General features: G+C 42.0%; 1 protein-coding gene across 6 annotated transcripts in view; it reads left to right on the forward strand.

Moving 5' to 3' along the window:
• Window positions 1-425: 425 nt before the first annotated feature.
• Window positions 426-23,599, forward strand: part of LOC110508777 (ATP-dependent 6-phosphofructokinase, platelet type) — a 38,834-nt gene continuing 15,660 nt past the window's right edge. For 2 of the 6 annotated variants that reach the window (XM_021589588.2, XM_036966981.1), the window contains exons 1-13: window positions 426-701; window positions 12,856-12,929; window positions 14,785-14,862; window positions 15,619-15,808; window positions 16,022-16,187; window positions 16,348-16,392; window positions 16,632-16,740; window positions 17,296-17,391; window positions 18,446-18,538; window positions 18,893-19,018; window positions 19,328-19,392; window positions 19,633-19,702; window positions 21,530-21,553. In XM_021589588.2, the coding sequence (XP_021445263.1) occupies window positions 608-701; window positions 12,856-12,929; window positions 14,785-14,862; window positions 15,619-15,808; window positions 16,022-16,187; window positions 16,348-16,392; window positions 16,632-16,740; window positions 17,296-17,391; window positions 18,446-18,538; window positions 18,893-19,018; window positions 19,328-19,392; window positions 19,633-19,702; window positions 21,530-21,553 (1,230 nt within the window). In that variant the 5' untranslated portion in view covers window positions 426-607. Of the gene's footprint in view, window positions 702-12,855; window positions 12,930-14,784; window positions 14,863-15,618; window positions 15,809-16,021; window positions 16,188-16,347; window positions 16,393-16,631; window positions 16,741-16,948; window positions 17,045-17,295; window positions 17,392-18,445; window positions 18,539-18,892; window positions 19,019-19,327; window positions 19,393-19,632; window positions 19,703-21,529; window positions 21,554-23,599 lie in introns of all 6 variants that reach the window. The other 4 variants (XM_021589591.2, XM_021589590.2, XM_021589589.2 and 1 more) reach the window with 3 other exon arrangements.

Raw genomic sequence — 23,599 nt, forward strand, 5'->3', positions numbered from 1 at the left:
CTAGTAAAATGCCAGCTACTTCATTGCTCCCTGTTTAACTGTTCCTAGTCCCTACCTCATCGTTGTCCCTGCCTTATCGTTGTCGCGCTAGTAATTTCTACCGGCCCAATTGGTCAGAATAGTTGGAGGAATATACGTGATGCAGCATTCTATTGGATGACACCACTGTCAATTAATTACAGGATGATTGCGTTATAGGCTCTCCGCTGGGTTTTGACTAGATGGGATACAGTTTATATCATAATTTAACATATTTTGTTTAAGCAGCACGTTAAGATAATTAACTTATCAGGTTATGATAATTAGATTACGGTTCTGAAAAGGTTTAGGGTTAGCTACCCCCCCCCCCCCCCCCCCCCCCCAAAAAAAATATACTTTAGACGTTAATTTGACACAAACTGTATCCCGTCTAGCCGTGACCTCACTGTTGCCATCGGTGACTGTCAGAAGCGAGTCAGCGAAGCAGGGAAAGGAAGGGGGCGTTAACCACTGCATTAATTTACAGTCGGTCTCTCAAATACCGACACCTATTTAATTTCAAAACCTACATACCAACAAAAAATAAGACTTTTCGTATATAATCTTGTGAAGGGTAGAAGAGGGAGCCATGGCGAAGCGGCAGGACACCAAGAAATTCTTTGAGAATCTTTCCGGTGCTGGAAAATCCATCGGCGTTCTGACAAGCGGAGGAGATGCTCAAGGTATCAGTTACTGTTAGGCTACAAGTGGATTAGAGTGATACTGTAATAAACGCTGGAATTGTGTAATCATTACGATACTAAAAGGGAAACAAAGTGTCGAATTAATATCAGTATTACAAGTGCTGTCATTGTGTTTAGCCTAAAGGAACTTAGTATTTTGTTCTCATATGTTTGACTTAATTATTCAAAAGATAATGTAGGCTAGTTGAGTATTGACCAAAAAAAGCTGTTCAACATTAAATAAAATTCATAATAACATTATTTGTGGAGTATGTAGGCAATTGGTAGGCTATTTTTGGTTAGAATTGTCACACCATTGGAAAAGGGAGATGATGCATTATTGTAATCAACAAAAACACGGAGCAAAAAAGTGTATCATACTGAAGGGTCGGTGCTATCCGGCAAGGGATATTTATGTTTAAGGTTAGAGTTAGGGTAAGAGTGTGGACGTCCCAAGAATCCCGGATAGCACTATCCGACACTGAAGCCTGCATTGCGGAATTCCATTCGTTGATAACCTATGGCGCAGATATGCCATCACGTCTGCAGGCGCACGCCCTGGATGTTAAACTCAACTTGCCAATTGCAGAGAGCTAAGCATATGTGCATAGTAGCAGTTGCGATTTTAGCATGTAAATCTTGGTGGGGCAAACTCAACAAAAACAAAAAATTGGGATCCATGCCAGCAAAGCGACTACACAACACAATACATTAATTGCATTATAACCGTGACAAACAGTGCCCACAAACTGTTAGGGCCTACATAAAGCTGTCCCAAGAGCAGAGCTTTCTTTTCAGCACCATGGAGTGAATCCTTACCACTGCTACACCTGGCTATCAGAGGAGCCTTGTCTGGCAGCTAAACAGTTAATTCAGCCTCATTTACTGCCTTAAAAAAACAGCTGATATAGCTGACTTGCTTAAACAAATGTGGTTTCTACTAACAATTGAGATGTACAAACTATAGCATAAGGGGACGACAATCGGATAAGAGGCTATTTGTCATTTTGATTAAGACATTAATGAGCGAGCTTGGACGGACGTAGACGGACGTAGTCAACTATTTGTTCAGCACTTTTGAAATGTGCATTAATAGAATTAAGTTAATGGGCCATTCTTACAGTATTTTCCCTGTACACCAAGATAGAACCGTGGGATAAATGAAGGGGGCATATAAGCAGACAATGAAAGCTCTTAAAATATTAAATGATTACATTTCTCTCAAACAGGCTATAGGCTACATGTGCACCACCAAGTAAGAACAGTAGGCTAGGTTATGAGGGGGAAAGGGACCAAATTAATAGGGTGCGCCACATGGGCTACTAATAACTTATTACACAACATACACTTAGTATTGCTTTCTTAGCTACAGTATACATATCTCCCTGGCATATTACAGAATTTATGCAGTAGCATACAATATATTTTGTGCTGTGCTTACTTGAACAGGAAGGTGGCACGGCGGTCCTTCTTGTGGGCAAATTTAGTCATCAAAGTCTGGCATTTTCTGGATTTATGGTGCTTTCAAGACAACTGGGAACTCAGAAAAAAACAAGGCCGATTCATGACGTCAGTGATCTTCAGGTCGGAGCTCTAGAAAGAAGCCCAAGTTCCCGACATCCGAGTTGGATAATCGTTCAAAATGTATTTTCCAAGTCCGAGCTAGTTTTTGTCAGCGTTCCCATTTCTCTTGAACTCACTGAAGTCTGTTGCATGTGAATTTGTATTATTTTAAGCTTGGAAAAGAGACCCTTAATCCCAGACTTGGACAACACACCCACTCCACTGAATAGCAGGCTAGTGATTGCTTAGCAATGCTTGCAGTTAGCCACTGATTCCTTCGAAGCTTCTCATTGTTGAATTTCCATCTTGTTGTGTAATGTTTATGTTCAATGGCCGATGAGCACCGATACGTTTTATCTATAATTTATCTTCATATGAAAAGGATTTGCCAGTAGATTGTCGACTTGATTCATGAGGATAACTGCTTGTCTAGCTTGCTAGCTAAGATTTTGAAAGTTTGAGGTTGACATGATCAGTCCAACCTAAGCTACAGTAGATATAATGTGATTTGATGTCATTTTATCTGTGGTCAATGACCTTGAGCCTTTGATGGGCACTTCTAATGTAACTGTATGTCAGCACCAAAGGGCCTAGAATTTTCGAGTTCTCTCCGTAGATTTTGCGATGACGTAGTGTCCCCGTGAGTGACAGAACACTTAGCCAATCACGGCGCAACAAGAGAACATTACCAACCCCTACGCTCCGTATTTTCCACTGGCTGCCCCACCACCACAGAAAGCACTGAGCTAGGCTGAAACACCTTAATTTTAGAGCTGCATTACTCAAGAAAGCAAAAAACAGACCATGTTTGTGTGCGGCTTTATTAACTCAATGATATTTTATTTTTTACATTGTTTGCAAACTGATATTAGCACGTGTTAATGCAAAACAGGCACTTTTTTCAGCTCTGCCTCACCTGTCCTGAATGATGGGTTGCCACTGCATACGAGCCTATCAATATTGTAATGTATTTAATTTTATATCAGCCTATTTCAATGTGACTATCATTATAAAGTTCCCTGTGCATTAAAACATCTGAGGATTAACATTTGTGCCAGCCTGGCAGGAAGTGGCAGGGGGCTGTATCCCAAATTACCAATTCAGCGTACTACTTTTGACCAGGTGTACTTTACAGGGAATATGGTGCCATTTGGGACACTGCCACAGTGCACCTTATCATGGGACACAGAGGTGGCTGCCAATTAAAACACATCTTGACTATTGTAGCGCGCATGGCATTACTAATGGGCAGACAAGCACTTAAAGAGGAAGATGGGGATGAGAATAGGGTAGACCTACGTGAGGCGCTGCAAGTAGTGGAGTTGTCCCCTGGGTTTCTCAACTCCGAAATGTAGCCTACCTCTCACAGAGTTGAGAAATTTGGCTACCTCTATGCGTCACTATAATGTGGAAACACAACTGACATCTCAGTAAAGGACTGTGGTAGTAATAAGTGTGACTCAGCCATTCATTGTTCCATGCCTGGCCCTGGCTGTCATTCACTAATAATATTGTACTCTCTTTACATGGACTATCTTATTGGCAGACTACAGCAGGCTGAGATTTCCACTGAATTTATGATACTGTAGTACATTTGCAACAATAGTCTACTGTATCTGTCATTAAAGTGTGACATAGTGGGGAGTAGAGTAGTAGGCTACTCCCTTTCTCATCAGAGTACTAGTTCTAAAAAGCCTACACGTGTAACCATGTAATGACGCTTTATCTCTTCACAGCTTTAAAGATTGTTACTGGCATGGCCCAAATATTTTCACCTTGCTCAAAGCCTTCAAACACACTGTTGTGTCGCTTTGTTTCATTGGCCTGCTGTTCTTTACTTTGCTTGATCCTATCTTGAAGGGTCAGTAGTGCTGGAAGGAAGAGGTTGTATGCATATGTCTGTGTTGAGAAATACACTGCATCCTGTTACTGTAGAGCAGGGATCATCAACTAGATTCAGCCGCGTCCAAATACATTTTTTTGAGTGGCTGGTCAGTGGGCCAGAACATAATAACACTTTTTTTTTTTTTACTGCAAATGGACCACAAGAAGACCATAATATTTGACTAAAACATCATTTCAAACCTTGCTTACAGTTGTATACAATATCTCTATTATGTGTGGGAATACATGGGAACAGATGACCAAAATTAAAATCACTAGGGCCGATTTCCTGGTGTTGTTATTGTCTTCTATGTCCAACAATGAAAATGCATAAAAATAATATTGGGTGGGCCAAATAAACTACCAGTTGGGGAACCCTGCTGTCAGTTGAGTGAGTGGGTAAAATCACTGGAGAAGCCAAGCACCCCCCCGTTAATTAACAAAAACACGTTTACCATCTTTTGGCTTTCACTGATGCTGACCTTCTGAACATCTACATTTTAAAAAGTCTAATAAATACATGTAATATAGCCTACACCTTCACAATAAAGAACAGAATAGCATACTCTGAGTTGTCCTTATGTTAGGTCCTGATCTGGCTAAGCCAAATGGCTGTGGGCTACAAAAGTGAATTTAGCAGACAAGATTTGCTTAGAATTCCATGGCATTATTTTATAGTATGAAGAATACAACTGAACAAAGCTGAATAAAATAGAAACTATCAGGAATCAAGGTAAGACCCAAGTGCAGACTGTGTGAAGTAACAATGTTTATTGTAACAACAGGGGCAGGCAAACGACAGGTCAAGACAGGCAGGGGGCGATAATCCAGAGTAGGAGCAAAGGTACAATACGGCAGGCAGCCTCGGGGTCAGGGACAGGCAGAGTTCAGCAATCCAGAGGTGGAGCAAAGGCACAGGACGGCAGGCAGGCTCAGGGACAGGCAGAGTGATCAGGGGGGTGGGTACTTGGTCAGGACAGGCAAGGGTCAAAAACCAGGAGGACGAGAAAAAGAGAGACTAGGGAAAAACAGGAGCTGAGACAAAACGTTGGTAGGCTTGAACAAACAAGACGAACTGGCAACAGACAAACAGAGAACACAGGTATAAATACACAGGGGATAAGGGGGAAGATGGACGACACCTGGAGGGGGGTGGATACAATCACAAAGACAGGTGAAACAAATCAGGGTGTGACAGAAATAATATTTTCTCCAAACGATTTGAGGGAGTGCGCACATGCAGCTATTCTGTGTTGAGTGGTTAACAAATCAAATCAAATCAAATCAAATTTATTTATATAGCCCTTCGTACATCAGCTGATATCTCAAAGTGCTGTACAGAAAACCAGCCTAAAACCCCAAACAGCAAGCAATGCAGGTGTAGAAGCACGGTGGCTAGGAAAAACTCCCTAGAAAGGCCAAAACCTAGGAAGAAACCTAGAGAGGAACCAGGCTATGTGGGGTGGCCAGTCCTCTTCTGGCTGTGCCGGGTGGAGATTATAACAAAACATGGTCAAGATGTTCAAATGTTCATAAATGACCAGCATGGTCGAATAATAATAAGGCAGAATAGTTGAAACTGGAGCAGCAGCACAGTCAGGTGGACTGGGGACAGTAAGGAGTCATCATGTCAGATATTCCTGGGGCATGGTCCTAGGGCTCAGGTCAGTTGAAACTGGAGCAGCAGCACAGCCAGGTGGACTGGGGACAGCAAGGAGTCATCATGTCAGGTAGTCCTGGGGCATGGTCCTAGGGCTCAGGTCCTCCGAGAGAGAGAAAGAGAGGAGAGAATTAGAGAACGCACACTTAGATTCACACAGGACACCAAATAGGACAGGAGAAGTACTCCAGATATAACAAACTGACCCTAGCCCCCCGACACATAAACTACTGCAGCATAAATACTGGAGGCTGAGACAGGAGGGGTCAGGAGACACTGTGGCCCACTCCGAGGACACCCCCGGACAGGGCCAAACAGGAAGGATATAACCCCACCCACTTTGCCAAAACACAGCCCCCACACCACTAGAGGGATATCTTCAACCACCAACTTACCATCCTGAGACAAGGCTGAGTATAGCCCACAAAGACCTCCGCCACGGCACAACCCAAGGGGGGGGGGGCGCCAACCCAGACAGGATGACCACATCAGTGACTCAACCCACTCAGGTGACGCACCCCCTCCAGGGACGGCATGAGAGAGCCCCAGTAAAGCCAGTGACTCAGCCCCTGTAATAGGGTTAGAGGCAGAGAATCCCAGTGGAAAGAGGGGAACCGGCCAGGCAAAGACAGCAAGGGCGGTTCGTTGCTCCAGAGCCTTTCCGTTCACCCTCCCACTCCTGGGCCAGACTACACTCAATCATATGACCCACTGAAGAGATGAGTCTTCAGTAGAGACTTAAAGGTTGAGACCGAGTTTGCGTCTCTGACATGGGTAGGCAGACCGTTCCATAAAAATGGAGCTCTATAGGAGAAAGCCCTGCCTCCAGCTGTTTGCTGAAAAATTCTAGGGACAATTAGGAGGCCTGCGTCTTGTGACCGTAGCGTACGTGTAGCGTACGTACACGTACACGTACGTGTAGCGTGTACGTGTATGTACGGCAGGACCAAATCAGAGAGATAGGTAGGAGCAAGCCCATGTAATGCTTTGTAGGTTAGCAGTAAAACCTTGAAATCAGCCCTTGCTTTGACAGGAAGCCAGTGTAGAGAGGCTAGCACTGGAGTAATATGATCAAATTTTTTGGTTCTAGTCAGGATTCTAGCAGCCGTATTTAGCACTAACTGAAGTTTATTTAGTGCTTTATCCGGGTAGCCGGAAAGTAGAGCATTGCAGTAGTCTAACCTAGAAGTGACAAAAGCATGGATTAATTTTTCTGCATCATTTTTGGACAGAAAGTTTCTGATTTTTGCAATGTTACGTAGATGGAAAAAAGCTGTCCTTGAAATGGTCTTGATATGTTCTTCAAAAGAGAGATCAGGGTCCAGAGTAACGCCGAGGTCCTTCACAGTTTTATTTGAGACGACTGTACAACCATTAAGATTAATTGTCAGATTCAACAGAAGATCTCTTTGTTTCTTGGGACCTAGAACAAGCATCTCTGTTTTGTCCGAGTTTAAAAGTAGAAAGTTTGCAGCCATCCACTTCCTTATGTCTGAAACACATTCTTCTAGCAAGGGCAATTTTGGGGCTTCACCATGTTTAATTGAGATGTACAGCTGTGTGTCATCCGCATAGCAGTGAAAGTTAACATTATGTTTTCGAATAACATCCCCAAGAGGTAAAATATATAGTGAAAACAATAGTGGTCCTAAAACGGAACCTTGAGGAACACCGAAATTTACAGTTGATTTGTCAGAGGACAAACCATTCACAGAGACAAACTGATATCTTTCCGACAGATAAGATCTAAACCAGGCCAGAACTTGTCCGTGTAGGCCAATTTGGGTTTCCAATCTCTCCAAAAGAATGTGGTGATCGATGGTATCAAAAGCAGCACTAAGGTCTAGGAGCACAAGGACAGATGCAGAGCCTCGGTCCGATGCCATTAAAATGTCATTTACCACCTTCACAAGTGCAGTCTCAGTGCTATGATGGGGTCTAAAACCAGACTGAAGCATTTCGTATACATTGTTTGTCTTCAGGAAGGCAGTGAGTTGTTGCGCAACAGCCTTTTCTAAAATTTTTGAGAGGAATGGAAGATTCGATATAGGCCGATAGTTTTTTATATTTTCTGGGTCAAGGTTTGGCTTTTTCAAGAGAGGCTTTATTACTGCCACTTTTAGTGAGTTTGGTACACATCCGGTGGATAGAGAGCCGTTTATTATGTTCAACATAGGAGGGCCAAGCACAGGAAGCAGCTCTTTCAGTAGTTTAGTTGGAATAGGGTCCAGTATGCAGCTTGAAGGTTTAGAGGCCATGATTATTTTCATCATTGTGTCAAGAGATATAGTACTAAAACACTTGAGCGTCTCTCTTGATCCTAGGTCCTGGCAGAGTTGTGCAGACTCAGGACAACTGAGCTTTGAAGGAATACGCAGATTTAAGGAGGAGTCCGTAATTTGCTTTCTAATAATCATAATCTTTTCCTCAAAGAAGTTCATGAATTTATCACTGCTAAAGTGAAAGTCATCCTCTCTTGGGGAATGCTGCTTTTTAGTTAGCTTTGCGACAGTATCAAAAAGGAATTTCGGATTGTTCTTATTTTCCTCAATTAAGTTAGAAAAATAGGATGATCGAGCAGCAGTAAGGGCTCTTCGGTACTGCACAGTACTGTCTTTCCAAGCTAGTCGGAAGACTTCCAGTTTGGTGTGGCGCCATTTCCGTTCCAATTTTCTGGAAGCTTGCTTCAGAGCTCGGGTATTTTCTGTGTACCAGGGAGCTAGTTTCTTATGAGAAATGTTTTTAGTTTTTAGGGGTGCAACTGCATCTAGGGTATTGCGCAAGGTTAAGTTGAGTTCCTCAGTTAGGTGGTTAACTGATTTTTGTCCTCTGGCGTCCTTGGGTAGACAGAGGGAATCTGGAAGGACATCAAGGAATCTTTGTGTTGTTTGTGAATTTATAGCACGACTTTTGATGATCCTTGGTTGGGGTCTGAGCAGATTATTTGTTGCAATTGCAAACGTAATAAAATGGTGGTCCGATAGTCCAGGATTATGAGGAAAAACATTAAGATCCACAACATTTATTCCATGGGACAAAACAAGGTCCAGCGTATACAAAGAAATAGGTATTATTATATGCTTAATTTAGAGTTATTAATGTAACTTTAGTTGTTCTACAAATGTACGTTCATCTCTAGGAGACAGAACGCGTATCCTTCCTGAGCGGTATGACGGATGTTTTGATTTTTTAATTTTTAAGGCTGCATGATGCGACTCTAATGATGATTTGAAAAAAGTTGCTTGAAAGGCATGATCTCTGCTTTGTTTTTTGCCTAGGCTGTACACACTACATCAATCACTCATTCACAATTTGACAAGCACTTGAACATGTCTAGAATTTTATGGCGGCATCCCCTTTGTGTGGCCGTAATGCACCCTAAAAAAATCCATGCCTTTTGTGGCCAGTGAGTGCTGCACACTCAATCATGTGATCAGGTCTTTCTCACAGGCTACAAGTGAAGACAGACACATCAGGGACACAACTGCGCACGTCTTTATCCAATTCCGAGGTGAACTTTGAAGATATTGGAAGAACTGTCCACATTTACTTTTGTCAGCCAACAAGATGAGTAGGTTGAAGTCGGAAGTTTACATACACCTTAGAAAAATGCATTTAAACTCAGTTTTTCACAATTCCTGACATTTAATCCTAGTAAAAATTCCCTGTCTTAGGTCAGTTAGGATCACCACTTTATTTTAAGAATGTGTAATGTCAGGATAATAGTAGAGAGAATTATTTATTTCAGCTTTTATTTATTTTCTCACATTCTCAGTGGGTCAAAAGTTTACATACAATTAGTATTTGGTAGCATTGCCTTTTAAATTGTTTAACTTGGGTCAAACGTTTCAGGTAGCCTTCCACAAGCTTCCCACAATAAGTTGGGTGAATTTTGGCCCATTCCTCCTGACAGAGCTGGTGTAACTGAGTCAGGTTTGTAGGCCTCCTTGCTCACACACACTTTTTCAGTTCCGTCTTCTATAAGATTGAGGTCAGGGCTTTGTGATGACCACTCCAATACCTTGACTTTGTTGTCCTTAAGCCATTTTGCCATAACTTTGGAAGTATGCTTGGGGTCATTGTCCATTTGGAAGACCCATTTGCGACCAAGCTTTAACTTCCTGACTGATGTTTTGAGATGTTGCTTCAATATATCCACATCATTTTGCTCACTCATGATGCCATCTATTTTGTGAAGTGCACCAGTCCCTCCTGCAGCAAAGCACCCCCACAACATGATGCTGCCACCCCCGTTCTTCACGGTTGGGATGGTGTACTTCGGCTTGCAAGCCTCCCCCTTTTTCCTCCAAACATAACAATGGTCATTATGGCCAAACAGTTCTATTTTTGTTTCATCAGACCAGAGGACTTTTCTCCAAAAAGTACGATCTTTGTCCCCATGTGCAGTCGCAAACCGTAGTCTGGCTTTTTCATGGCAGTTTTGGAGCAGTGGCTTCTTCCTTGCTGAGCGGCCTTTCAGGTTATGTCGATATAGGACTCGTTTTTACTGTGGCTATAGATACTTTTGTACCTGTTTCCTCCAGCATATTCACAAGGCCCTTTGCTGTTGTTCTGGGATTGATTTGCACTTTCGCACCAAAGTATGTTCATCTCTAGGAGACAGAACATGTATCCTTCGTGAGCGGTATGACGGATGCATGGTCCCATGGTGTTTATACTTGCGTACTATTGTTTGTACAGATGAACGTGGTACCTTCAGGCGTTTGGAAATTGCTCCCAAGGATGAACCAGACATGTGGAGGTCTACAATTAGTTTTTTTTTATGTCTTTGCTGATTTCTTTAGATTTTCCCATGATGTCAAGCAAAGAGGCACTGAGTTTGAAGGTAGGCCTTGAAATACATCCACAGATACACCTCAAATCGACTCAAATGATGTCAGAAGCTTCTATCAGAAGCTTCTAAAGCCATGACATAATTTTCTGGAATTTTCCAAGCTGTTTAAAGGCACAGTTATCTTAGTGTATGTAAACTTCTGACCTACTGGATTGTGATACAGTGAATTATAATTGAAATAATCTGTCTGTAAACAATTGTTGGAAAAAATACTTGTGTCATGCACAAAGTAGATCCTAACTGACTTGCCAAAACTATATTTTGTTAACAAGAAACTTGTTGAGTGGTTGAAAAATGAGTTTTCTTGACTCCAACCTAAGTGTATGTAAACTTCCGACTTCAACTGTAGATGGTTGTCACGTAGAGAGACAGAGGAGCACTGTTTTGATCACTCGGATGCTTTCTCCTGTGAGAAAATTATGAAACACAGAGAGATGAAAGATACATTATTTTATGTGTTTTTATTTTTTTCTTGATACGTTTTTGGGGGAAGCCTGGTTTCCCTTGGTATTCATGAATACACACCACTACCTGCTGTAGAGAAATCAAACATAACTAAACATACCTAATCCATCATCTCTACGAACACTACTTGGCCGTCGTAAAGATACATTTGTCCCTCGCTATCAAATAAACACCCGAATCAAACTTTTGTCACAATCACACTACATTCCTGCTGTGTCAACAGTGGGCTACCATTAGACCAAGCACTTTGTACGAGAGTACCTACCATGAAATCTACCATTGTCTACACAGCAGGAATATAGTGCAAAAGTCCCGTCAGAATCCAGCTGTGGTCGAAGCTAGAAAGCATCCTGTAGCCTACCCTGAAGACTAGAACATTCACATGATGTAAGTAAAAACCACTAAGACTTCTGGCAGTCTTATCTGCCAGAAAATATCAGTTGGTTCTGTATATAGGGTGATTCCTAAAATTAATTACAGAACCATTGGCCATGCTTCAGGAAATCTTCCAGTGGGATTCAGTGTTTATCATTGTTAACCTACATTGGCTAATATATGCACAATTTTCTGTGTACACACAGGTCTCCTTTATCTTATATTGTTACTGGTCTCCTAGCAACAGTGACTGGCACCAGCCAACCCACAGTACCAGAATCAGTGCTCGTTAGCATCGACCCAGACAACAGACCCTTAATATCTGTGCCAGACCAACCATGCACTCTGGTCTCGCTACAGTCTGTTTACTGTGAAGGCATGCTGATTCTGAAATGAAACCCTATATCATATATAGTGTACCCTATGTGGGCCCTGGTCAAAGTAAGTGCACTATATAAGGAATAGGGTTAAAAACTAGTGCACTATAGGGAATAGGGTCCCATTTCAGATACACGTGAGTTCATTGTTGTGGGCCTAAGAAGCTCTTGGAGGCTGACACTAACAATAATGACATCCAAGGCAGCGCCTGCTCCCACCCACACTCAGAGTGCTCTGGGAAGCCAGTGAATAGCAGCCTTGTTGTGTGGTGTGGGAGAAGTGGAAGGACATCAGCATAGAGCAGTCTTGGCACCACAGGGCTGCCCTACTGTTCTTGGCTGCGTGTACAGACTAATGAGAATGTAGCTGTAAGCAGTAAGTGCTACACTCTTAGAAAAAAAGGGTTCTAAAAGGGTTATTTGGCTGTCCCCATAGGATAACCCTTTTTGGTTCCAGGTAGAACCCCTTTGGGTTCTATGTAGAGCCCTCTGTGGAAGGGGAATTAAAAAGGAACCAAAAGGGTTCTTACCTGGAACCAAAAATGGTTCCTTAAAGGGTTCTCCTATGGGGACAGCCAGATAACCCTTTTACTGTAGGTACTAGATTAGAGTGTATTGTCTTGTCCGTAATAAGTTAACCAAAGATACTGCATTCAAAATGATTCCCACACTTGTATAACAATATTAACGTAGTTTTGGTGCAACTAAGATGCAAGTCTTTGTAATCATTATGACCAATTTCCACACTGTCAATGGAAAATGTACTAGATACTGAATCAAGGTCAATGCCTATGCAAGTATCTTTCTCTGCTGGACAGAGCACACCATGTTAACTTGATTTACATGATTCATCCCATCTCCCTGATTTGTATTTTCAGCCTGTAGCCTACCAAATATAACATGCATTGTCATATAATGAATGTATTTTTCATTCTCTCTGACTCTCTCTGCCTCTGTGTTGTTGTTGTTGTGCAGGTATGAATGCTGCTGTACGGGCTGTGGTCCGCATGGGTATTTATGTGGGAGCTAAAGTCTACTTCGTCCATGAGGTGAGATCATGATAGACACCCCCGCGGGCTTGTACTGTTCTACCACTGACACTGAGACAAATCAACACCGACAAGCTCTGTGCTCATAGGGCAAAGCTTTTTCTTTGAGCAGTAGTGGTTTGGATAAACAAAATGTTACAGAATGAAATAGAACACTAAATTAAATTGGTGATTAAAAGGATCTCTATGCAGAATGTGTCATGTTTAAATAAAACAGAGGAGGAGCGATTCTTCGGCATAAATGTTCAACGAGATGACTTTTAGTTTATTTAAGGGTCATGAAAATGAGAAGCATTTGAATTGGAAACTTGTGAAGTCATGGTGTTGGTAGCGGGAGCAGTTTCCCATACATAAGCAGCTAATTAATTTTCTGAGGAAATCATACTCTGGAGGTTATCTAATAATGTTCCTGTCCACTGGGGTCAAATCAAATTGTATTTGTCACATGCTTCATAAACAGGTGTAGACTAGAGTGAAATGCTTGCTTACAGGCCCTTCCCAACAATGGGGTCAAATAAAATAATTTCAGGGCTTAAGAATTAACTTAGGTGTGATTCTGTCTCTACAGATTCTGTCTCTACTTTCACTTAATGCTTTTATAAGGATGACGTAACGCCTGGTCATAAGAGGTCATGATGGAATACTGTATGAGAATATCAAATCAAACTGTATTTGTCACATGCTTTGTAAACAACAGGTGTGGACTAACAGTGAAATGCTTACTTACGGGTCCTTCCCAACAACGCAGAGAAATAATAGAAAAATAATAACACAAGGAATAAATACACAATGAGTAATGATAACTTTGCTACTGTATATACACGGGGTACCTGCATACATAGACAACTTGAGGTAAGATCAATCTGGCCCAAACATGAAAATTAGATGAACCATCCCTTTAACACTAGCACAAATGATGCCCACTTATTAAAGGTACACTGATGTATCTCACAGCATGCTGTTGTTTATTCAGACTCATGGCGATGGCACTACAGGGACGTCTGAAACTTCCTGTAATCCAATTATTTAGACATTGACACCAGAGCTCTTATCCTCCCGCCTCTGTTGAGTCAGACAGAGTAGATAACAACATGTTACAGTTAGCCTCTTGCAGAGTGTATGTCCCAAATTCCAACCTATTCCGTATAGTACACTACTTTTGGTGTGCATAGGGCTCTGGTAAAAAGCTGTGCACTATATAGGGACTAGTGTGCCATTTGAGACACAGAGAGTGAGTGTGCTGTGAGCCTGCTCAATGGAATACCTTTCATCAGTCATCAAACACTGGAGTCTCTAACAATAGACGACACTTAAGCAAAGACTCCAGCCACCCAAGTCAAAGGGTTCTCTCTACTAGCACACAGCAAGCACTACCGATGCAAGTATGGAACCAACAGGACCCCGAACAGCTTCGACCCCCAAGCCATAAGACTGCTAAATAAATAGTTAAAATAGTTAACTAATTAGCTACCTGCATTGACCCTTTTTGCACTAACTATTTGTCTCATCACAAACTGCTGTTACTGTTTATCATCTATCCTGTAGCCTAGTGACTTCATCCCTACCTATATGTACATATCTACCTCAATTACCCCTGCACATCGACTTGGTACTGAGAGACAGCCTCCATGATAATCTGTTGTTTACTTTTGCTACAGGTAGCAGTTAGCATGATTTAGCATTGTCCTCTCAAAATGAATGTAAGTCAATATCCCTGATGTTATCAAAGATGCGTTGCAGAGTCAACGACTGTTACTATGTAACAACATTGTAATTCATGAATATGTTCATATTACTATTAGGAAATATAGGCCTATGCTGTGAGATAATTTTCATATGTATTTTCTCTATGCAGGGTTACCAGGGTATGGTAGATGGTGGGGATAACATTGAAGAGGCATCATGGGAAAGTGTCTCCAGCATGCTGCAAGTGGTAAGTAGTGCAATGAATGCCTTTAGGCAAAATACTATGGATTTGTTTAACATTATCATCACAGTCACAGGCTATATATATAGTATACATAGTGGTTAATGAATATTTTGGCCAGAGGCTACAGTATACTATACAGTATATGATGGTTAATGGTTTGAATATATCAGTGGTCCCAGAATTTACAAATTGCATGTGACAGATGAGCGCAGCTGCATTTCTGGCCGATGCTAAACAGAGTGGAAGGTGGATTCTGCATGAACCTGATAGTTAATGACAACAAAACACACCACACAACACAACACTAAAACAATATGTGAGAGGTTGAATTAATGACACCTATCAATGCAGCAGTGCTCAATTGTGTCAGATAATATCATCCATTGGTTTGCTCTAGAGCTGTTTTGTTCCATTCATCCTACCTTCATCCATCCATCCATCCATCCATCCGTCCATCCATCCACATTCATCCGTCTATCCTTCTAACATTAATTAATTCAGTCATCCATCCATCCCTTCATCTATCCTTCACCCATCCATCCAATCTTCATTCATCTATCCACCAACCTCAACCTATCCATCCATCAATTCAGTTGTCATCCATCCATCAATTCAGTTGTCATCCATCCATCAATTCAGTTGTCATCCATCCATCAATTCAGTTGTCATCCATCCATCAATTCAGTTGTCATCCATCCATCAATCCATCTTTCCAACTGTCATTCATCTGAATTCTTGACTGTTGTGTTTTCCTGTCAGGGTGGCACGGTCATTGGCAGTGCCCGCTGCAAGGAGTTCCGCAGCCACGAGGGGCGTCTGAAGGCTGCCCACCACCTGGTGCAGCGTGACATCACCAACCTGTGTGTGATCGGAGGGGACGGCAGCCTCACTGGGGCCAACCTCTTCAGAGAGGAGTGGAGCGGACTACTGGAGGAACTGGTCCAGCAGGGTATCTCAATGTTATAGTCAATGGAGTGGACCAAATGTTCACAGTAATCTACTCCATCCTTCATTTCTACACAAATGTTTTTATTTATATGCCTGACATGTTGTAGTAAAACATGTATTACTATGTATTACCAAAGCCTGTATACAGCCATTCCATCTATGAGTGTACACTACTAAGCCAGTGGGTTCATGTTGCGTTGCATTGTGAATAAAGGTCTGATTGATGAGAAGGCTGCCCAGAACAATTCAGAGCTGCACATCGTGGGAATGGTGGGCTCCATCGACAACGACTTCTGTGGCACTGACATGACAATCGGGACAGACTCTGCCCTGCACAGAATCATAGAGGTGGTGGACGCAATCATGACTACAGCCCAGAGGTACTGACATAGATGATTGTTGTTGAATGGTACATTTCTTAACTTTTAGATGAGCCAACATTTACACCGACAGAGGTACTGACAGATACAGTGCCATATTTAGCTCAGTGGTGTTGTTTGTACACATACAACATTTACAGACTTATCTCCTTTCTCTCAGCCACCAGAGGACGTTTGTGCTGGAGGTCATGGGAAGACATTGTGGGTATGGAATGGCATTTCATTTCTGCTTTCATTTCCTGCTTTATTCTTGTACTTGCTACAATTTAGCAATGGACTCTCAGCAGTCCTGCTTTGAAAATGTTTGTACATAATACATACAAATGGGTTTGTATTGCATGTATTTATATTTTATTGTATACTAAATGTAGTGTGTGTGTGTGTGTGTGTGTGTGTGTGTGTGTGTGTGTGTGTGTGTGTGTGTGTGTGTGTGTGTGTGTGTAGGTACCTGGCCCTAGTAAGTGCTCTGGCCTGCGGGGCTGACTGGGTGCTGATCCCTGAGATGCCCCCTGAGGACGGGTGGGAGGAACAGATGTGTCAGAAACTGTCTGAGGTAACCACACACACACACACACACACACACACACACACACACACACACACACAAAGGTAACATCCGACATCTGCAGATCTAACAAATACATTTCAATCTATACCTCACATTGAATAGGATTTACTGCTTAGTGATAACACTGTAGTGTATTGTATTTCCTTCAACCATAGCAAAAGCAGCAGTGTTCATTGTGTTTCTTAATGCCCAGAGCCGATCCAGGGGTTCAAGGCTGAATATAATCATTGTCGCTGAAGGAGCCATTGACAGACAAGGAAAGGCTATTACTGTTAATAATGTCAAGGATGTGAGTACCTGACTATGCAACGTAGGGGGAACCAAAAGCAGGTCCTACAGATGTGTGAATAGCTCCATGCTTTACAGATGAAAGGACTCTGTTAAGTGAGAGATGGACAGAGGTAGTAGGCAGATCTGTTATTTCTCTCTCTCTGGTAGGCATGCAGCTGTTTCAGCATAAACCGGGTCCAGCTTTTGAAAACAAATGCAAAAATGTTCTGTCATGTACTGTATATCTGTGCTTTGTTTGTATTCTTATAGAATCGCGCAGATAAGAAACGGCTCAATATCATTATTGTAGCAGAGGGGGCGATAGATTCTCACAACAAGCCTATCACTACAGACCATATTAAGGAAGTAAGTACTCAGCTGTCCTGTACTGGTGGAGTACTCCTCTGCAGACCTGGGTTCAAATCCTATTTGAAATCTTTTTGCGACTTTTCTATTGGTTTAATTGCGCCAGACAAGCTCAATCAAGCCCACATTAAGTATTTGAAATGATTTCATATTGTATTTGAACCCAGGTCTGGTACAGTACTTCTGTGTGCCGTGGTTACTTCTGGCTGCACATCGTCATCTCTCCATCTCTCTGTCCCATTAACAACATGCTGTCCATGTTTTAACTCTTCATCTAAGTATTTTATTGGATCTTTCTTAGTGATGTGAACTTCTGTGAATTATTCTTCGTCCTGTTTGTGCCTTTGCAACCTTGTTCTTCATCAGCATACCTAACCTGGTAAGCATAGAAATCCATATAGAACTTATAGGATCTCTGTTCTGGTAAGAGTCTTATACAGTACAGTTTACCTGGCAGAACAAAAGAACAAGGTCTGAGTCCAAAATGGCACCCTATTCTCTATAATATACTGTACTAGTTTTGACCAGCTCTGGTTTAAAGTAGTGCACTATATAGGGAATAGGGTGCCATTTGGAACACACAGGTGTAAGTGTTGGAGACTCACTTACAGTGTACATGACAGGAACTGTTTTGCATGGGTGTACAGTGCTTGTGCTTTCCCCTACTGTCTTTCTTCCTAAGGTATAGCATGTCATTGTCATTCTCTTTCTACCATACAATACAAATAGACAATTGTTGCATTCCAAATGGCACCCTATGCTCTATATCATGGTCCTGGGGACCCAAAAGGGTGCACATTTTGGTTTTTGCCTTATAGCACTACACAGCTGATTCAGCTCATCATCAAATCTTTGATTAGTGGAATCAGATGTGCACTCCTTTGGGTCCCCAGGACCAGGATTAAGAAACACTGATCTATATAATGCATTACTTTTGTAGTAGTGCACTATATAGGGAATATGGTGCCATTTGGGACGTAAGTGTTATTTGATTACTCTGCTAATTTGAGGAAACGTACATTGCTCAATACCTGGCCTTCCTCTCCTACTATAGTTGGTTGTTAGCTGTCTGGGCTTTGACACCCGAGTCACCATCCTGGGTCACGTCCAGAGAGGAGGAACTCCCTCTGCCTTTGACCGGATCCTGGTGAGTGTTACCCACATACTCACATACAATGAAAAGGCACTTATAGACTGGGTTGCTTCCTAAATGGCACCCTATTCCCTATATAATGCACTACTTTTCAGTTAGAGGCACAGCCATTTGTGCTGCCGTCTGTCTAATAGCTGAATAATATCCCTGGTTTGTTTGTTTTGGTTAGTAACCATGAGGAAGTTTCAGTATGGTAATCATCATTTAAAGAGCACGCCATTTCATACTGTTATGCAATTTCTAACTTGAACTTGAAGTTATTTTCCCAGTGTCCCAAATCACCATGAATTCTAAGTTGACCCCAGTTTAAATATTATTTGACCTTTTCCCTCCACCCTGTCTGTCCAGGCCAGTCGTATGGGAGTGGAGGCGGTCCTGGCCCTGTTGGAGGCGTCAGCCAGCACACCGGCCTGCGTAGTGTCTCTGTGTGGGAACCAGGCTGTCCGTCTGCCCCTCATGGAGTGTGTTCAGATGGTACACTTACACTGTGTGTTCACATGCTATACAGGCCCTGCTGGGACCCTGGATTAGTATTCTGTACAGGGTACAGATGGGGATGGCCGCCAGCCAAGATAGTGGGTGTGAGATTGCTTTACTCAACAGTAATGAACACGTATGAAGTAATAGCCTACCCCTTTGTGATGTTTTCAGGTTCTACACCATTCACAGAATGCATCAAGTACTTCTACCTACTGTATACATTATATATCTATTATGAATAAAGACGATTGATAGGCTGTTGATTCCAGACACATTAACCACTCGTATTTATGTTCTCAATAGACACAAGACGTCCAGAAAGCCATGGACGAGAAGAATTTTGAGGAAGCTGTGAGACTGCGTGGCAGGTACATTATCTGACTCTTGTACCAATTCTACATTCTTTGATAAAATAAAGTGATATCTCTGTATTTCTAAGATGCATATCTTTATTTGGCCAGCAGTCTAGTCTAGCAGGACCATTACCGCGTTACAGGATTCAGATTAATTTTCCTCTTGCCTTTAAAAGTTTATGCAACTTAGTAATGCAGGTTTCTGGACAAAAGGTAGATGGATGAATAACAGTATGTTTCATTCATATTTTGCAGGAGTTTTGAAAACAACCTGAACACCTACAAACTCCTGTCTTACCGGAAAGCAGACTCTGAACTCCCAAATGTAAGTATCCTCAGATAACCCAAGGCAAACATTTACAGTGGAGCAAAAAAGTATTTAGTCAGCCACCAATTGTGCAAGTTCTCCCACTTAAAAATATGAGAGAGGCATGTAATTTTCATCATAGGTACACTTATGACAGACAAAATGAGAAAAAAAATCCAGTAAATCACATTGTAGGATTTTTTATGAATTTATTTGCAAATTATGGTGGAAAATAAGTATTTGGTCACCTACAAACAAGCAAGATTTCTGGCTCTCACAGACCTGTAACTTCTTCTTTAAGAGGCTCCTCTGTCCTCCACTCGTTACCTGTATTAATGGCACCTGTTTAAACTTGTTATCAGTATAAAAGACACCTGTCCACAACCTCAAACAGTCACACTCCAAACTCCACTATGGCCAAGACCAAAGAGCTGTCAAAGGACACCAGAAACAAAATTGTAGATCTGCACCAGGCTGGGAAGACTGAATCTGCAATAGGTAAGCAGCTTGGTTTGAAGAAATCAACTGTGGAAGCAATTATTAGGAAATGGAAGACATACAAGACCACTGATAATCTCCCTCGATCTGGGGCTTCACGCAAGATCTCACCCCGTGGGGTCAAAATGAGAACAAGACTGGTGAGCAAAAATCCCAGAACCACACGGGGGTCCTAGTGAATGACCTGCAGAGAGCTGGGACCAAAGTAACAAAGCCTACCATCAGTAACACACTACGCCGCCAGGGACTCAAATCCTGCAGTGCCAGACGTGTCCCCCTGCTTAAGCAAGTACATGTCCAGGCCCGTCTGAAGTTTGCTAGAGAGCATTTGGATGATCCAGAAGAAGATTGGGAGAATGTCATATGGTCAGATGAAACCAAAATATAACTTTTTGGTAAAAACTCAACTCGTCGTGTTTGGAGGACAAAGAATGCTGAGTTGCATCCAAAGAACACCATACCTACTGTGAAGCATGGGGGTGGAAACATCATGCTTTGGGGCTGTTTTTCTGCAAAGGGACCAGGACGACTGATCCGTGTAAAGGAAAGAATGAATGGGGCCATGTATCGTGAGATTTTGAGTGAAAACCTCCTTCCATCAGCAAGGGCATTGAAGATGAAACGTGACTGGGTCTTTCAGCATGACAATGATCCCAAACACACCGCCCGGGCAACGAAGGAGTGGCTTCGTAAGAAGCATTTCAAGGTCCTGGAGTGGCCTAGCCAGTCTCCAGATCTCAACCCCATAGAAAATCTTTGGAGGGAGTTGAAAGTCCGTGTTGCCCAGCAACAGCCCCAAAATATCACTGCTCTAGAGGAGATCTGCATGGAGGAATGGGCCAAAATACCAGCAACAGTGTGTGAAAACCTTGTGAAGACTTACAGAAAACGTTTGACCTCTGTCATTGCCAACAAAGGGTATATAACAAAGTATTGAGATAAACTTTTGTTATTGACCAAATACTTATTTTCCACCATAATTTGCAAATAAATTCATTAAAAATCCTACAACTTGATTTTCAGGATTTGTTTTTCTCATTTTGTCTGTCATAGTTGAAGTGTACCTATGATGAAAATTACAGGCCTCTCTCATCTTTTTAAGTGGGAGAACTTGCACAATTGGTGGCTGACTAAATACTTTTTTGCCCCACTGTATATTGTACATTGACAAAGTTACTGTGACATTCACATGTGTTTTCCCTAACGTTTGTGTCTTTCCAGCGTTTCTCAGATTTGTGCGTTAGGATCAGGTACTTCCTGTTGAGGTGCATTGTGGCTCATACTGAGGTCTTTTTGTGACACTAACAGAGTGTGTTTGTTAAATTGTTTTCTGTCTTGAGGGGATAGGAAGAGGATGAGCTCCCATATAATGTACGTACTGTACTGTAACCTACTATAATATACCAGCTTTAGATCAGTGCTAAGTTATCCTATATGTATACCGTTTGTGCTAACATGCCAACTCTCCGTGTTTGGCTTGACAATGACAGCAATGGAGTTGGCAAGAGCACAAACAGATCTGGGACCAGGCTTCGTTTGAAATACTAATTTGCTGCATCAATGGCCCTGTAGAATAGAACAACAAGTAGCTTTTACAGTGTCTTGCGAAAGTATTCGGCCCCCTTGAACTTTGCGACCTTTTGCCACATTTCAGGCTTCAAACATAATGATATAAAACTGTATTTGTTTGTGAAGAATCAACAACAAGTGGGACACAATCATGAAGTGGAACGACATTTATTGGATATTTCAAACTTTTTTAACAAATCAAAAACTGAAAAATTGGGTGTGCAAAATTATTCAGCCCCTTTACTTTCAGTGCAGCAAACTCTCCAGAAGTTCAGTGAGGATCTCTGAATGATCCAATGTTGACCTAAATGACTAATGATGATAAATACAATCCACCTGTGTGTAATCAAGTATCCGTATAAATGCACCTGCACTGTGATAGTCTCAGAGGTCCGTTAAAAGCGCAGAGAGCATCATGAAGAACAAGGAACACACCAGGCAGGTCCGAGATACTGTTGTGAAGAAGTGTAAAGCCGGATTTGGATACAAAAAGATTTCCCAAGCTTTAAACATCCCAAGGAGCACTGTGCAAGCGATAATATTGAAATGGAAGGAGTATCAGACCACTGCAAATCTACCAAGACCTGGCCGTCCCTCTAAACTTTCAGCTCATACAAGGAGAAGACTGATCAGAGATGCAGCCAAGAGGCCCATGATCACTCTGGATGAACTGCAGAGATCTACAGCTGAGGTGGGAGACTCTGTCCATAGGACAACAATCAGTCGTATATTGCACATCTGGCCTTTATGGAAGAGTGGCAAGAAGAAAGCCATTTCTTAAAGATATCCATAAAAAGTGTTGTTTAAAGTTTGCCACAAGCCACCTGGGAGACACACCAAACATGTGGAAGAAGGCGCTCTGGTCAGATGAAACCAAAATGTAACTTTTAGGCAACAATGCAAGACGATATGTTTGGCGTAAAAGCAACACAGCCCATCACCCTGAAAACACCATCCCCACTGTCAAACATGGTGGTGGCAGCATCATGGTTTGGGCCTGCTTTTCTTCAGCAGGGACAGGGAAGATGGTTAAAATTGATGGGAAGATGGATGGAGCCAAATACAGGACCATTCTGGAAGAAAACCTGATGGAGTCTGCAAAAGACCTGAGACTGGGACGGAGATTTGTCTTCCAACAAGACAATGATCCAAAACATAAAGTAAAATCTACAATGGAATGGTTCAAAAATAAACATATCCAGGTGTTAGAATGGCCAAGTCAAAGTCCAGACCTGAATCCAATCGAGAATCTGTGGAAAGAACTGAAAACTGCTGTTCACAAATGCTCTCCATCCAACCTGACTGAGCTCGAGCTGTTTTGCAAGGAGGAATGGGAAAAAATGTCAGTCTCTCGATGTGCAAAACTGATAGACATACCCCAAGCGACTTACAGCTGTAATCGCAGCAAAAGGTGGCGCTACAAAGTATTAACTTAAGGGGGCTGAATAATTTTCCACGCCCAATTTTTCCGTTTTTGATTTGTTAAAAAAGTTTGAAATATCCAATAACTGTCGTTCCACTTCATGATTGTGTCCCACTTGTTATTGATTCTTCACAAAAAAATACAGTTTTATATCTTTATGTTTGAAGCCTGAAATGTGGCAAAAGGTCGCAAAGTTCAAGGGGCCGAATACTTTCGCAATGCACTGTAGGTTACATTTTCTCTAACAACATATTTATTTGAATAGAATAATACCTCCATAGGGCCATGATTGAACTAGACAGCTTCTGACGCAGTACATGTTGGATTAGACCATTTTGAACATAAATAGTGCCACAAAACGACAGATGTCTGTTGCTGTAGCCTCATTGCTTATTTCTTCATGACTCTGCTTAGTAGAAGCACAG

This window comes from Oncorhynchus mykiss, chromosome 28 (genome assembly GCF_013265735.2).
Source record: "Oncorhynchus mykiss isolate Arlee chromosome 28, USDA_OmykA_1.1, whole genome shotgun sequence".
Classification (NCBI taxonomy): Eukaryota; Metazoa; Chordata; class Actinopteri; order Salmoniformes; family Salmonidae; genus Oncorhynchus; species Oncorhynchus mykiss.